This window comes from Microcaecilia unicolor, chromosome 11, assembly GCF_901765095.1.
Source record: "Microcaecilia unicolor chromosome 11, aMicUni1.1, whole genome shotgun sequence".
In the NCBI taxonomy this organism is placed as follows: domain Eukaryota; kingdom Metazoa; phylum Chordata; class Amphibia; order Gymnophiona; family Siphonopidae; genus Microcaecilia; species Microcaecilia unicolor.
The window spans coordinates 126,856,834-126,871,727 of record NC_044041.1 but is presented as its reverse complement, the minus strand read 5'-3'; the positions used below and the strand labels follow the sequence as shown (position 1 = coordinate 126,871,727).

General features: G+C 45.9%; 1 protein-coding gene across 1 annotated transcript in view; it reads left to right on the top strand.

Annotated features, from left to right (window-relative positions):
- LOC115480790 (solute carrier family 22 member 6-A-like) overlaps positions 1-14,894 on the top strand; it is a 125,634-nt gene that overhangs the window by 34,413 nt on the left and 76,327 nt on the right. Inside the window, exon 3 of the mRNA XM_030219691.1 lies at positions 1,279-1,433. Coding sequence (XP_030075551.1) covers positions 1,279-1,433 — 155 coding nt within the window. The remainder of the gene's footprint in view (positions 1-1,278; positions 1,434-14,894) is intronic.

Below are 14,894 nucleotides of genomic sequence, written 5' to 3'. Positions count from 1 at the left end.
AACCTTCTCCATTGAGAATACTGACCATTTAACCCTACTCTCTGTTTTCTATCTTTTAACCAGTTTTTAATCCACAATAGAACACTACCTCCTATCCCATGACTCTCCAATTTCCTCTGGAGTCTTTCATGAGGTACTTTCTCAAACGCCTTTTGAAAATCCAGATACACAATATCAACTGGCTCACCCTTTATCCACATGTTTGTTCACCCCTTCAAAGAAATGTAATAGATTGATGAGGCAAGATTTCCCTTCACTAAATCCATGTTGACTTTGTCTCATTAATCCATGCTTTTGAATATGCTCTGTAATTTTATTCTTTGAAGGAGGAAGAGGGGAAACGGTGTGAAAAGAAAAGGGGAAAGAGAGGAGGAAAAAAGAAGGGAGCAGAGCAGGAGGAAGGAAGGACAAAGGGGTAGAGGGAGAGAGATGAGGGATGCTAAAAAAAGAGAAGCAGGGGAGAGGGACATAGCCGCTGAGAGGGGGGACAGGGGGGACAAAATTCCCCGGGCCCGGGCCTCCAAGGGGGGCCCGGTGCTGCAGTCCCACCCGCCCTCCGTCGTCGACCGTCTGCCCCCTGCATTGAAATCGCAGTCTCCCCTCCGTGAAAGTAGCGCTGCAGGCAGCAGAACGCCTCCCTTCGGCCCTCCTTCCCTCCCTGTGTCCCGCCCTCATCTGACGTAACTTCCGCGAGGGTGGGGCACAAGGAGGGAAGGAGGGCTGAAGGGAAGCGTTCTGCTGCCTGCAGCGCTGCTTTCACAGAGGGGAGACTGCGATTTCAATGCAGGGGGCCCGGCCTGGTGGCAGACGGAGGGAGGGAGCGGCGGCAGCGACGACTTGGGGGTGGGTGGAGGGGGGAGCAGTGGCTGCGGCAACCTCAGGGAGTGGCAGGGTGGCGAGGGCGGCAGGGCAGGGCTCTGGGGGCGGCCTTGCCCTGGGCCCGGCCCAGTGTCTCGGCGGCCCTGGAGAGGGAGAACCTTTTGTCTGCAGTGAAGATTTAACTGCTGAGAATAAACTTCTGCTTACTTTTAGGTGAGATCGATGTGAGGCAGGTGACTGAACCATAAATGATGTTTCAGCCCTTTAAGATCAAAGTTGCAAACAAACATTATCTAGGACTCTAGGTCAACTAATATAGTCACATGCCACAGAGTGGCAGTATAATAGAAATTTACAGAATATGAGCTGTGCAAATCGAACACAGAGCCGTTGAAAATGGGTCCTAATGTCTGAAATCCTTTGTACATATTTTTTTCTGGTATGTTTCCTACATCTTAGGTTTGGCCGGCGGATTTTCCTTATCTGGTGTCACTTTTACACAGCTGTCATAGGAGTCTGTGCTGCATTTTCCACGAAATTTGTCTGGTATTGCGTATTCTGTTTCCTACAAGGCTTAATCTTGTCAGTCATTGGAATGAATGTACCATGCTTACGTAAGTGATATATCTGTTGAAAACGGTAAGACAAGAATTTAAGGGTAAATTTTCAGTAGGGGTCTTACTGGAGGTCTAAGGAGGCAATTTTTTAAGTGGGCACCTCCATCTAGTGAGAGCCTGTTCTGTAATGACATCTAGCCACCCAGATTCTATTACAGAATACTATCATATCCCACTATTGGTGCACCTAACATTTACATGCCCACCAATCATAGACCTGGTATAACTGTGGTAACATAAATCATCAGGGACATGCATAACATGCATAATTGACAGTATTCTGTAATTTACAGGTGTAAGTGGGTGCCCTGCCCTTGTCTCACCTTTAACCCATGTCTCACACCCACTAGCTAAGCTCAGTTCCACACTCAGTCCGACCTGGGCCACAAACTAAATTTATCACAGTGTCACAGGGAACCACACACACCACATTCACAGTTCACCTGCAGTTGAGCTTAGGAGTGGGTTAATAGTCCGGAATAGAGATCGGGGTATTGGGAATTTGGGACAGACTTTTCAGTGACACTTTACTAGTCCAGGAGCAAGCGTCCTTGTTCTTACACCAATGACCCACTGGCAGGGCTTGGGGGACCCCTGCCAAAGCAGCAGACAGTACCTCAATGTTAGGGAGGGGGCCAAACCCAAATTTGGGTGCCCAGACCCCTAAGGCCTCTCCCCCCCCCCCCCCCCCCCCCCCCCCCCCCCCCCCATGGCTATGCTAATGTTTTCAAACACAAGCTGGTCAGGTGCTTTGTGCAGTAAAGTCCATGCATAGTACACAGGTACATTTTAAAACTTTGTAGATGTTATAAGAAGGCAATTTTTAAGGGATTTCTGGGGGTTAATAGAAGCTTATCTCCAGAAAACTCTCACTGAGACTTTTCCTTTCCTCCATGAGGAAAATGGACAGCACTAGGGGCAGATGAGAAGTGGAGCATGCTTCTGGAATTACATGCAAGAATTTCATTTTGAAAAGGGATAGAGAACAAAACTGAGAATATTTTTATGCCTCTGACAGTGTGTGCATTTCTGATTGCCCCATCTCAAAAAAAAAAACATAGCCCCCCCCCCCCCCCAATATTCAGTGCTATTTAACCAGGAAAACTGGATGCTGACTATCCACCAATTTTCAGTGGGGGATAACCAGGTGTCTCTCGCTGAATATCCATGGTTAGCGGCTAGCAGATAGCTGGTTACATCACCCAATAACGCCCAATATAAACAGCTATACAATGGTTTTTAAAGCCGGATTAGCAGTCATATTTGATCATGTGAAAACGTAGGATATATTTGGCCAGTTTAAAGACAACCGACTAAGTCTGAATATCAAGCTAGCCAGTTATCTTTAAACCGGTCAATAATAAACCAGATATTCAATGCCGGTCACCAGAAATGACCCGGCATTGAATACCTGGGCTCAACGATAACTGCAGGAGTTAGCCAGTATAACTCCCATGGTCTGAATATCGGCCCCTATAGAGACACTAGAAAATGTTCAGAGAAAAGCAACAAAAATATAAAGGGGTTGGAACATCTCCCTTATGAGGAGAGACAACAGTTTATGGCTTTGCAGCTTAGAGAAAAGATGACTGAGAGGGATATGATAGTAGCTTATAAAATCATGACTTGGGTAGAATTGTTAAAGAGGAAACAGTTCTTTAAAGTGTCAAACAACCCAAAAAGCAAGACGACATTCCATGAAACAGTTGTTTGGTTTTTTTTCATAGTGGGGCCCTTTTACTAAGCTATGGTAAAAGGAGCCCTGTGCTAGTGGCAGCGGCCGTTTTTGCCATGTGCTGAGGCCCAGGGGCGTAACCATGGGTGGGCCTGGACGGGCCCAGGCCCAGCCACTTTTGCTCCAGGCCCACCCAACCTCTTCTGCCCGCTCTCCCCGTCTGCGTGGTCTGCTCACTTTTACTGCCCTGAAGCGCCGTTCTCCCTCCAGCACCAGCGATTCCCATAGCCAGCCTTCTGCCAGCGCACATCATCGGGGCCTCTTCTCAGGCACGTCCCGCCTACTCTGCAACTTCCTGTGTCCCACCTTTGCGGAAAACAGGAAGTTGCAGAGTAGGCGGGACGCGCCTGAGAAGAAGCCCTGACGACGTGCGCTGGCAGAAGGCTGGCTATGGGAATCACCGGTGCTGGAGGGAGAACGGTGCTTCAGGTCAGTAAAAATGACCAAAACCATAGGCACCTGGTATAAGAGGCTTGGGGAGGCTTCCGCTCACTTGCAAAATCTTTTACCTGAAGTTGTGATTTTCCTCTCTCCCCTGCCCAAGTTGTCCTGGCAACCTGGAAGTGAAGGCGGTGCAGCAATGTTCACTGAGGCAGGCATACTCTGCTGAAGTTGCTTAAAAGAATACAACCAGTGCTATATATGTCTTTGGTGTGGGAAGAACTTCTCGTTCGGGGTGAGCTTGAAGTGAACAACATTCAAATTAAAGAGAACAGGTTTGGAGGGAGGTGTGCAAGTGAGACTGGGGAGAAATAAAAAATAAATAGTGTAATTGTCAAAATCTTTAAATGGTTCAAAGTTGTTGTTTTTTTTTCTGAGCATGTACACCGAGAGGAGGGCATGACTGCAATGATGTGTGCATAATTATCAGGTAACCTGGGATAGCTACAGCTAAAAGCCATTTCATTGGATGATGGTTCCAACAGTAGGTTCAGAGAGGAAGTTTAGCTGACATAGAGGGGCATAATCGAATGTCGCTGGCCAAATAGATCGCCGGCGATCTATGTTGGCGACGGCGCTACAGCTGGCCGGAACCATATTATCGAAAAAGATGGCCGGCCATCTTTTTTGTCGATAATATGGTTTAGCCCTGCCAAATGCCGTGGAGTTCGCCGGGTTTGAGATGGCCGGGTTTGTTTTTCAGTGATAATGGAAAGTTATGTGGGCCATCTCAAACCCCGGCCAAATTCAAGGCATTTGGCCATGGGAGGAGCCAGCATTTTTAGTGCACTGGCCTCCCTGATATGCCAGGACGCCAACCAGCCACCCTAGGGGTCACTGCAGTGGACTTCAGAAAAGCTCCCACGTGCATAGCTCCCTTACTTTGGGAGCTGAGCCCCCCAAACCCACTACCCACAAATGTACTGCACCCACTAAATTTGCTCCAGGGACCTGCATACAGCCTCTAGGACTTATTGCTGCTGTATAACTTTGGCACACCAGTTCACATCTGAAGACTAATCTCTCTGAAAAAGTCCTTTCTTGAAAAAAGCACGTTTACTCACAGTTAACTGCAGATCAGAGGTTGTGCCCCACTGGCAAACAGTTCCCTGGTACTAAGATTAGCAGTAGGTCAGAGCTGACACAATGCTGTACAATGCCCTCTTTCAGCACCATTCAAGGTAAGAACTACGTTCTCTAACGTTCTCTAACGAGGGTAACACAGGAAAGGGAAATAAAACTGGCTTACAAAAATGGCCACTACTGCATGGACTACAACAGGAAACAAAACAGGGCACACTCTGACCCAGTTAGCAGGGGGGAAAAGCACCATGGGAGTAGAGCCCAGTACCCTACACCCACCACAATGCATTGCTAATGTGACTCTCTGCAGGGCACCTAACAGAAAAGGTGTCACACTCACCCCAGAGCCACATCGCAACCAGGGAAAGGCTGTCGGAGGATACAACACATTCTGCTGTCATGGAGGTGGGTACGGCATTTGAGGCTGGCATACAGGCTGGCAAAAAAGGTTTTTAATTTTATTTTTTTAGTTTGGAAGGGGATTGGTGACCACTGGGGGAGTATGGGGACGTCATACCCCATTCCCTCCAGTGGTCATCTGGTCAGTTGGGGCACCTTTTTGAGGCTTGGTCGTGAAAATAAAAGGACCAAGTGAACCCGGCAAAATACTGCTTAACGCCACTTTTTTTTTTCCATTATTGGCAAAAGCCGGCCATCTAGTAGCCACGCCCATGCCCGCCTTCGCTAATCTACCGACACGCCCCCTTGAACTTTCACCGGCGAAGCGACGGGAAAGCGGCGATGCTGTCAAAAATGCCGCTTTCAATTATACCGATTTCGCCGCTTTTAAGAAATTGCCGGCCATCTCCCGATTTGTGTCGGAAGATGGCCGGCGATCACTTTCGATTATAAGCTGGATAGTGTTGACAGAGCTGGTAAGTGAAAATCTGATTGCTTTTTTTTGTGTATGTTTTTATATAAAGCATTCTCGGATAGGAAGAGTTTGTGATACGTGAAAATACATTTTGCTTTAATGATATTGCTAAACTTTAGAGTCAAAGACTTATCAATGAGGGATACATACAGTGCTTTTTTTGTGCCGGTACCGGCACCTTTTTCATGAGGTCCAGCTCACTTGCCCGCTCCCTTCCGTTCCTGCTCCCGCGCTCCAAAATCTTTTATCCAAAGTCGCAATTCTCCTCTCTCCCCTGCCCTCCCCTCCATGTCCAGCAATTCTCTCTCCCCTCCATGTCTAGCATGTCGCCTCCCTCCCCCACCCTCCCTTCTCCTCTCCAAGTCGCAGCGAACTGGAAGTGAAGGCAGCGCAGCAGTGCTCACTGAGGCAGGCAGGTTTGTCTACTCTCGTGTCGTTTCCCTCTCAGTGCGTCCTCTGCAATGCCCAGGTTAAATAATAATAATAATATTATTATTTAAAAGCTTTATATTTAATGTGGGCAGGTTTCTGGGTGGGGGTGAGGGGATGCCATACTAGGGAGTTATGGGTAAGGGGGTAGGACAGGGCTAATGCTAGGCTGCGTGCAGGGAGGGCTGGGGCAGATGCCTACCAATCAGATGGATGGTGGGGAAGGGAAGGACTGATACTGGGCTAAGGGAATGGATAGTGGGGGTAGAGTGGAGAAGGGAAGGGCTGGATGGTGGGATAGGGAAGGGAAAGGCCGATGCCAGGCTACAAGGGTGGATAGGGGGGTAAGGAAGGGAAGGACTGATGCCAGGCTACAAGACAATTTCTGATTTTTGGTCCTTAATTCTATAATTGATGAGGGTTGGTCTGTGTTTTGCATGTGTGGTCTGTGTTTTGCATGTGAACCAGCAGGTGAGAGATTTTGCTGGCATGTAGTTTGTGTGGGGGATCTAGGAGTCTGACTTGTCTGGCCTTTCCAATGAGATGCGTATTGCTGTTGTGTGTATTCACTGCTGCCTTTTTAAAGGTACTGTTATTGGCATTTGTATTCAGAATTGGTTAAGGTTTGCAACATAGACTCAAGAAGCTTCTTTGCAGGATTTTCTGTTACTTCACAAAGTACCTGAAGGTGAAGGGATTTTGTGTTGTTATTATTGAGGTGCTACCCAAATTTAAATACATTTTTCCTATGGAAAGCTATAAGAGGAAACATTCTAGCTATGTCCTCTATATGCGACAAATTCCATAATAGGTAGAAAAGGAAGAAGTCTTCAAAGGTATATTTACCAAATTTTAAATGTTTGATTAATACAGCTTAATAAGACATATATATTTATTATAATGTAAAGTTGAAGGATATGTACCAAACCGTGGTCATTTTATTTTGTCAGCATCAGAAGGGAGATAGTGTAGAGCTAGAGGAAGTGAAAAAGACTTCAAAGTTTACTTAATCAGGCACTTGTTATAAAGCAAAGTTTGAAGGATATATGCTATAGCTGTAATTATATTGCAGGATCCTGTCATGTGTATTGAGATATTTGCCATTATTGCAGACTTAGGTCTGGTCAAGTTTAAGATATGGGATAATGTAACTGTATTACAAATATCTGTTTTTCTATTAAGTATATATGTGGTTTATATTGATGCAGGGCAGCTGTTAGGTAGACTACTTAGAAATCCATCATTAAGTGCTACACATAGTGCACATAGTGCCCACCCATATTAGCTCCAGGCCCACCCAAAATGTCAGGTCTGGCTACGCCACTGTTGAGAGTAGACCAGTCGATTGACTCCAGTCCTCTCTCTTCTTTGCAGTGCTGCCGGCTCACCATCACCTGAGCGCCATGCCCATGCCCAGTTTCGCCCGCCCGGGGCTACTCGGTCTCTCACCGGCGCGCTGCGTCCCTCCTCCTCCTCTTTTTGCCTCTACACCGCCAATCCGCCTTAAATTGGCTTCGGGCTACCCAACGTCACCGATCGTCATCATGATGTTCTTCTTCACCTCAGGCTCAGCCAGTCAGAGTCAGCCTTCCCTACGAAAGCTCCCGTCCCGTCGTGATACAACTTCCTGTTCCGCATAGGCGGGAATGCGCGGGAGGGGCCGTCACTGAGTAAGGAAGGCTCAAGGCTGGTTAAGAGTGGCTGTCTGAGGTGTTCCCACTTCCTTCCCAGACCCAGACCATAATAATTCGAGGAAATTGTGGCCCGCAGCACACGTTGGATTTCAGGAGAGGTAGGTGCTGACTCTGAAGGGTTTAAGTCAAAATAAAAAAATTAATATTTTGTTTCATGCAGATCTCTTTTGTTTATGTTTAAATCTGTTTTATTGGTAGTAATAGTAGATAACAAACAATTTTATCAGAAGAACAACATTGTTACCGAATGCAACATATACACGTACCTCAGCATACATTTTCACATTTCCTCCCCATCTCTCTCCCCCCTTCATCCTCTTTCCCTACCTCCTTTCTATTTCTTAGTCCCATCTATGTGACTTGGTCGTGTATTAGGAAACTATTTAGTTGTGTTCAACCCATAACAACAATCAGCCAAAATATGAACCAACCAATAACAGTGAGACAGAGTATCCATCTGCCTAATCGCCTCTAGGGCCTTGTCTCTTCTGGCCCTTACGTATTTATTCTCTTCTCTGTCTCTGGTGTAACATTAGTGTCTAACTGAGTTCATATGTCTCTGTAACACTTAGCCTGCTGTATTGCAGTAGAAAAGACATTCTTCTCCCTTCTCTTCCTATCATATATATAAGAAAAAAAATAATAATAATATTGTGCGCAGTTTCCCCCTCCTAACCTGGTCATCCCTCTTTACCTTCCCTCTCTCATCCTCCTTTTACCACCCCCTCCAACCGTCCCTATCCCTAATGTCCCCCCTCCCTCCCCCCCTTATCCGACTCTGTGTAAACCCTATGGCACAAGTGTCTTGGAAGTTCTCCAGATCTCCCAGGTTGAGAACTTTCCCTCTTACCAATCTCAGTGCGCTTCGCTGATACCCATCATGTCACCTCAAGGGAACATGTTAAGCACTAGACTGCAGGCTCGGTGCGACAAGGATTGGATATAATTGTCCCAAATCAACAAAAATAATTTTTTGCGTTTGAATGTTAATCGGGCGTATTGCTGTTCCAGGAGCATCAGAGCGTGTAATCTATTTCTCCATTGCCAATATGATGGGGCTTGGTCACTGATCCACTCCCCTAGCATGATTCGTTTTCCTACCATCCCTGCTTTCCGAATGAAGAGTTTAAAATGTTTATCTTGAGCCCCAAACTCTTTGTATTTATTTAACAGAAATCCCGTGGGAGAGAGCTTGATTGGCCGCCCCCCAAGGTCTCTAAGTAGCGTATCTTCTCCCAAAACATTTTAACCTTTACGCACTCCCATAATGCATGTATAAAAGTGTTGTTTGCAACCTGACATTTTGTGCATATTGGAGAATCTATGCCTCCCGCCTTAAAGAGGCAGTCTTGCGTAAAATATGCCCTGTGTATTACTCTAAAATTGCATTCCCTGATTTCGGCACTAACCGACCCGGACGAACTGCGACGCACCAATTGATCAATATCTAATTGAGCCTCCGGCATCCCTAAGTCCTGGCACCATCTTTGTTGTAGCTCTCCTTTCCTCTGTCTTGTCTGTATGCCCTCTAACGTTTTCTTCAGTATTGACACCGAGGGCCCCCTAAGATGTACTGGCTCATAAACCTCCAAAAGTTGATGGCACAAACGGTGGCCATTATCCTGAATCTCAAGGCTATGGATATAATGCTGTACCTGTCTGTATGCAAACATATCCCAGTTGTCCATTTTATACCGATCTACCAGTGTCCCCCATGACACGAGCTTCCCCTCTACATCTAAAAGGTCACTTACATAAAGGAGACCTAGCTTTTCCCACCGGCGAAAACTAGCATTCTCATTACCGGGGGCAAACTCCACGTTTCCCCTTAGGGGCATTTGATCTGACCTATTCGGGTTCCCCCCCAGTAGGGGCACCAGGTATTTCCATGTATCCCATAGAGATTTCAAAAGTAACCCCCCTCTTAAATCCTGCGGGACCTGACTTGAAGGGCAGTGCACCAGGGAGAAAATATTCCAGTGATAGTATAACTCTTGTTCCAACATTTTGGGTGTAAATTCCTGCTTGTCTAAAACCCAGCCCCCAAGATGCCGTAACAAGCAGGCCCAGTTATAACTTCTCATATCTGGGATCCCCAGCCCCCCCTGTTGCTCTGCGCCAATCAAGTATCGATAGGGGGTCCTCGGTCTCTTCCCCTGCCAGCAAAATACTGAAACCGCCCTGTTTAGGGTGTCGAGTTCCTTTTTAGTGAGTTTAATCGGTAAGACTTGTAGCATGTATAGCCACTTGGGGAAGATGATCATATGGAACAATTGTATGCGGCCATATAGGGAGATTGGGAGATCCTTCCAGTGAGCCAGCATGTGTCTGGTTTGCTCCAGCACCCGAGTTACATTCAAATCATGTAGCAAATGTGTTTTGTACACTAAATTAATGCCCAGATATTTGAAACTTTTCTGGGCCCATTTCAATGGGAATGGTCGGTCCCATTGAGCCCTCACCGAGCTGCATGTAGCTAAAGCTAAAGATTTGTCTAGATTCAATGTAAAGCCCAAGATATCACCTTATTCCACGAAGCTGTCCATCAGGGCTGACAAAGACTCCTGACGGTTTGTCAGATGCACCAATAGGCCATCCGCAAATGCCAATATTTTGAATTTTTGCACGCCCAATGTTACATCCTGGATATCTGGGTTCTCCTGCACCTCTCTTATTAATGGGTCCATACTCAGGACAAATAGCAGTGGGGACAATGGGCATCCCTGTCGTGTCCCTCTCTGTATTGCGATCGGGGCAGAAGAGATGCCGTTTACCCACACAACCGCTCGAGGCGCTGTATACAACGCTTGGACTGCTTTAAGCCATAACCCTTCAAATCCATATGCTTTTAATGTGGCAAATAAAAAGTTCCAGTTTACTCTATCGAACGCCTTCTCTGCGTCAAAGCTGACTAGCAGAGAAGGCGTTTCTTTCCTCTCTACCCACTCCATCGAGGCCAAAACCTTCCGTATGTTTTTTGCTATAGTCCTCCCCCTTACAAATCCAGCTTGGCTCTCTTCCACCAATGAGGGCAACATCCCCGCCATTCGATTAGCTAATATTTTAGCAAATATCATGGTCTCTACGTTTAATAGTGATATTGGCCTATACAAAGACACCTGATATGGATCTCTACCTGGCTTGAGCAATACCACCATCCGGACTTCATTTAGGGAGTCTGACAGACTTCACTGCTCAATAAATCTATTGTACATAGCCGTCAATGCTGGTACCACCTGACAGCCCAGCACTTTGTAAAATTCATATCGGAATCCGTCCGGTCCCGGGGTCTTATGTAGGGCACCTTGTTGGATCGCTCTCTGTACCTCCTCTTCCGTGATTGGTTGGTTTAATTTGTCTTTTTGCAATTCTCTAAGAGTTGGCAGTGTTCTCTCTCTCAAGTACATAGTGCTATCTAAATCTTCCTCGTTAGAGCAGCTATATAAGTTCTGATAATACTGCCTAAAAGCGTCTGCTATTCCTTCATCTGTTCTTGTGAGTTCCCCTGCAGTGTTTACAATTTGTAAAATTTTTTGACGTCCTGTTTTTCGTCGTATGAGGCTCGCTAACATCTTCCCTTGTTTGTTCCCATGAAAGTACATTTGTTATTTAAAATATTGTAATGATTTAACTGCTCTAGCATGTATTAAAATATTCAGGGAGGTCTGCAGTGCCAAAAGGTTAGCTTTGTTCTGTTGAGTGGGCTGCCGCCCATATTTTCTAAGGGCCTCTCCTACTTGCTTACCCAGTTGTATTATGGCCTTGTCCCTCATCGTTCTTTTGTAGCTGACATACGCTATGGTAACCCCTCGAAGGACCGCTTTAGCTGTGTCCCAAAACAATATCGGCTTGGTACTCCGTCCATTGCTTCGCTATATGGTCACGGAATTCCCCATCGGCTATCAAGTATGATGGGAATTGCCAGTAGTACCTCTGTCCATCTCTCGTGTGCATCTTGAGAGTTCACCACACATAAGCATGATCCGACACCTCATAGGGCCCTATACCTGCCTCGTGAACCAGGGAAAATACTGCCCTAGACAGCAACCAATAATCGATCCTTGACTGAGTTGAGTGCGCCCTCGACAGGTGTGTGTAGTCCCTTTCATTTGGGTGCAAAAACCGCCACACATCCACCATGTCAAGGGCCTCACAAACTAATGGGATACCTCGCGAGCTCGTCTCTCTCTCTCTGCCCTCTGCCCCCTTGAGGTGTCAATCAAGGGGTCATGCACCGAATTTAAATCTCCTCCCAGGATCACTTGTTCATCCCCTATTTTGGCTATGGTGTGGATCAGCGCCTGAAAGAAGTTGTGATCATAAACGTGTGGGGCATATACATTTACCAGGAGGTATTTTTGCTTATTTATCACTACTTTGGCAATCACATATCTCCCATCCTTGTCCCTACAGCAGCCTTGGATTTGCAAGTCTAGCGTCTTCCTGAATAATATCAGCACCCCCGCGCGCAGGAGCCTCCATCAGTGTCCCCACCCACCACTTTTTAAATTTAGCATGTTCAATGGAGGACAGATGGGTCTCCTGCAAAAATACAATATCAGCTTTCTGCTTGTTTAATATCTGCAGAATTTTCTGCCGTTTGATTGGTGAAGTTATACCATTCACGTTCCATGATATAAATTTTAATAACAGACAATAGTAAGAGGATTACCATACAGGACTCCAAGATGTAAGATCACCGAACATATAAAGAGGAATCCAATAAAATGTATATGGAAATATAATGTTTGATTTTAACAAAATATTTCTAAAGAGCAAGGAAAAGATCTCAAAATGCCCGACCGCTTACTTTCAGTTTTCAGCGGCTTTAACTGGGGGCGTGGTGTTCATCACTAGTCTTAAAAACCTTGCTTGGAAAGAATTATTTTAACTTTTAATTTATTTCCAAATAGATTTTAACAATTTTGCTCTTTTTGCAAGAAAATTGTTTTAAATATATTGACAATATCAATGCTTACTTCAAATTTTCTTTGGTTCATGAAAACCTTCACTGATTCTCATGAAGTGCTCTAAAGCAGCTTTACAAAGATAAAGTAAAGTCGTGCACTTATCTGTTGCCCGATGGTGGCCCCATTCGTTTCGCTTGTGAGCTTTTTCAAGGGCTGTGCTTGATCAAGAGAGAGGAAAAAAATTTTCTCAATGCTTTCTCTGTCGAAGCACAGCCCTTGAAAAAGCCCACAAGCAAAACGGATGGGGCCACCGTCGGGCAACAGATAAGTGCACGACTTTACTTTATCTTTGTAAAGCTGCTTTAGAGCACTTCATGAGAATCAGTGAAGGTTTTCATGAACCAAAGAAAATTTGAAGTTAGCATTGATATTGTCAATATATTTAAAAAACGTTTCTTGCAAAAAGAGCAAAATTGTTAACATCTATTTGGAAATAAATTAAAAGTTAAAATAATTCTTTCCAAGCAAGGTTTTTATGACCAGTTATGAACACCACGCCCTCAGTTAAAGCCGCTGAAAACTGAAAGTAAGTGGTCGGGCGTTTTGAGGTCTTTTCCTTGCTCTTTAGAAATATTTTGTTAAAATCAAACATTATATTTCCATATAAATTTTATTGGATTCCTCTTTAGATGTTCAATAAATTTTAATAACGGCATTTCTTACCTGGTCAGCTGCTCTCCAGCCATGATTCCAATTTTATCTTTTTGTTCTTTAGCTTGGAGAGGAGCCGGCCCAGCCTTCAACCCCTCTCACATACCCAAGTCTCCCCTGGGCCTATCCAGTCGCCTCCCACTGCACTCATCTGAATTACCATTCTGGGCTCACAGAGTCGGTTCCCTCCCCCCCAGACCCCCTCCCCCCCTCTACTGTCTCCCTTTCCTTTCCCGATCCCAATTCTCCTGCCCCTATTATCCCCAACATCCCTATTCTCCTTCTTGCGAGGGTTGTCTGCCCACAGCATAGCCGTGTCGATCAAGGTTCTAGGATTACTCCGAGAGTGAGCCCCCCCCCCCTCACAGCCACCTGACCCCTCTCCGGGCAAGTCTTATGGTTTCACAACCCTAAATCTCTAAACAGTTGTTTACATATATCTGGTTTACGTTATCCTTTCAAGTCATTAGTCTCTCTATTGGAGCTGCCCTTTATTTCAAACCTGTGGCCGTATGACCTTTCCATGGGCGCTGATCCAGGCCCCTGTGACCGCCGTCTCAATTGGTTTAGGGTCTCATCAAACTCCAGCTTCCCAGACATAATCCGTGACTCTCGGTCCCGACCTGTTGTAACTGTTCCCCAGCAGCTCCAACTTGTGTTGCAAATCCATGAAATTTGTAAATCCAAAGTGTAAATTGGGGTGATCTTTCGCTGAGTTCCTCTGCGCCCCATCAGTTCCAAAGCAATCCCCATTGAATAATGTGTACTCCTAATTTCTCCGTTTCTGTGTACCCTGTTATTGGTCGCGTCTGATTATAGTAACCCGACCCCCTGTATTGTCAAAGGTGAAGCATGTTCCCGCAATTCGCTCCTTTCCAGGTTTAATAGATCCAATTGTTCAAAAGTTCTTTTATTCCTTGAATCAGCTGCAGTCTTTCCCGATATCCACCACTCTCTTCGGGGGTCTCAGGGAGCAGTTTCCACTGCCACAGGTCCCTGCCTGCTCAGAAACCCTTGAGCCGCCTCAGGGGTATCATAAAAGGTAGCTCTCCCGTCCGAAAAGATCTTCAACCAGGCAGGGTAAAGCAGCGCGAACTGCACCTGTCTTTGATGCAGTATAGAGCAGATTTGCAAGTACGCTCGCCGGAGCTGAGAAACCTTCGCAGAGAAGTCTTGGAAGCATAGTACTGATTTATTCTCATATTTCAGTGTGCCCCGAGCTCTGATCGCCCTCAAAATCTCCATTTTGTGGACATAGTTCAATAGCTTGAAGATTACTACTCTCGGTCTCGTTTCCCCCTGGCGTTTTGGTCCCAGTCTGTGCGCCCTTTCTATCTGCAAAGGGCCTGCTGTTGACTGCAGCTGAAGCGTGTTAGTAAGCCAATCTTCCAGAAAGGTTTGCAGCTCAGTGTCCATTATAGTCTCTGGCAGCCCCACCAATCTTAGATTTCCTCTGCGGGACCGGTTCTCGATGTCATCTAACTTATTTTCCACCTCCATTACTCTATTTTGCAGTGTTTTCTTGTTGGTGGTGATTTGCTGGACTCGTTCTTCCAGGTCTGACAACCATTGACATGAGGC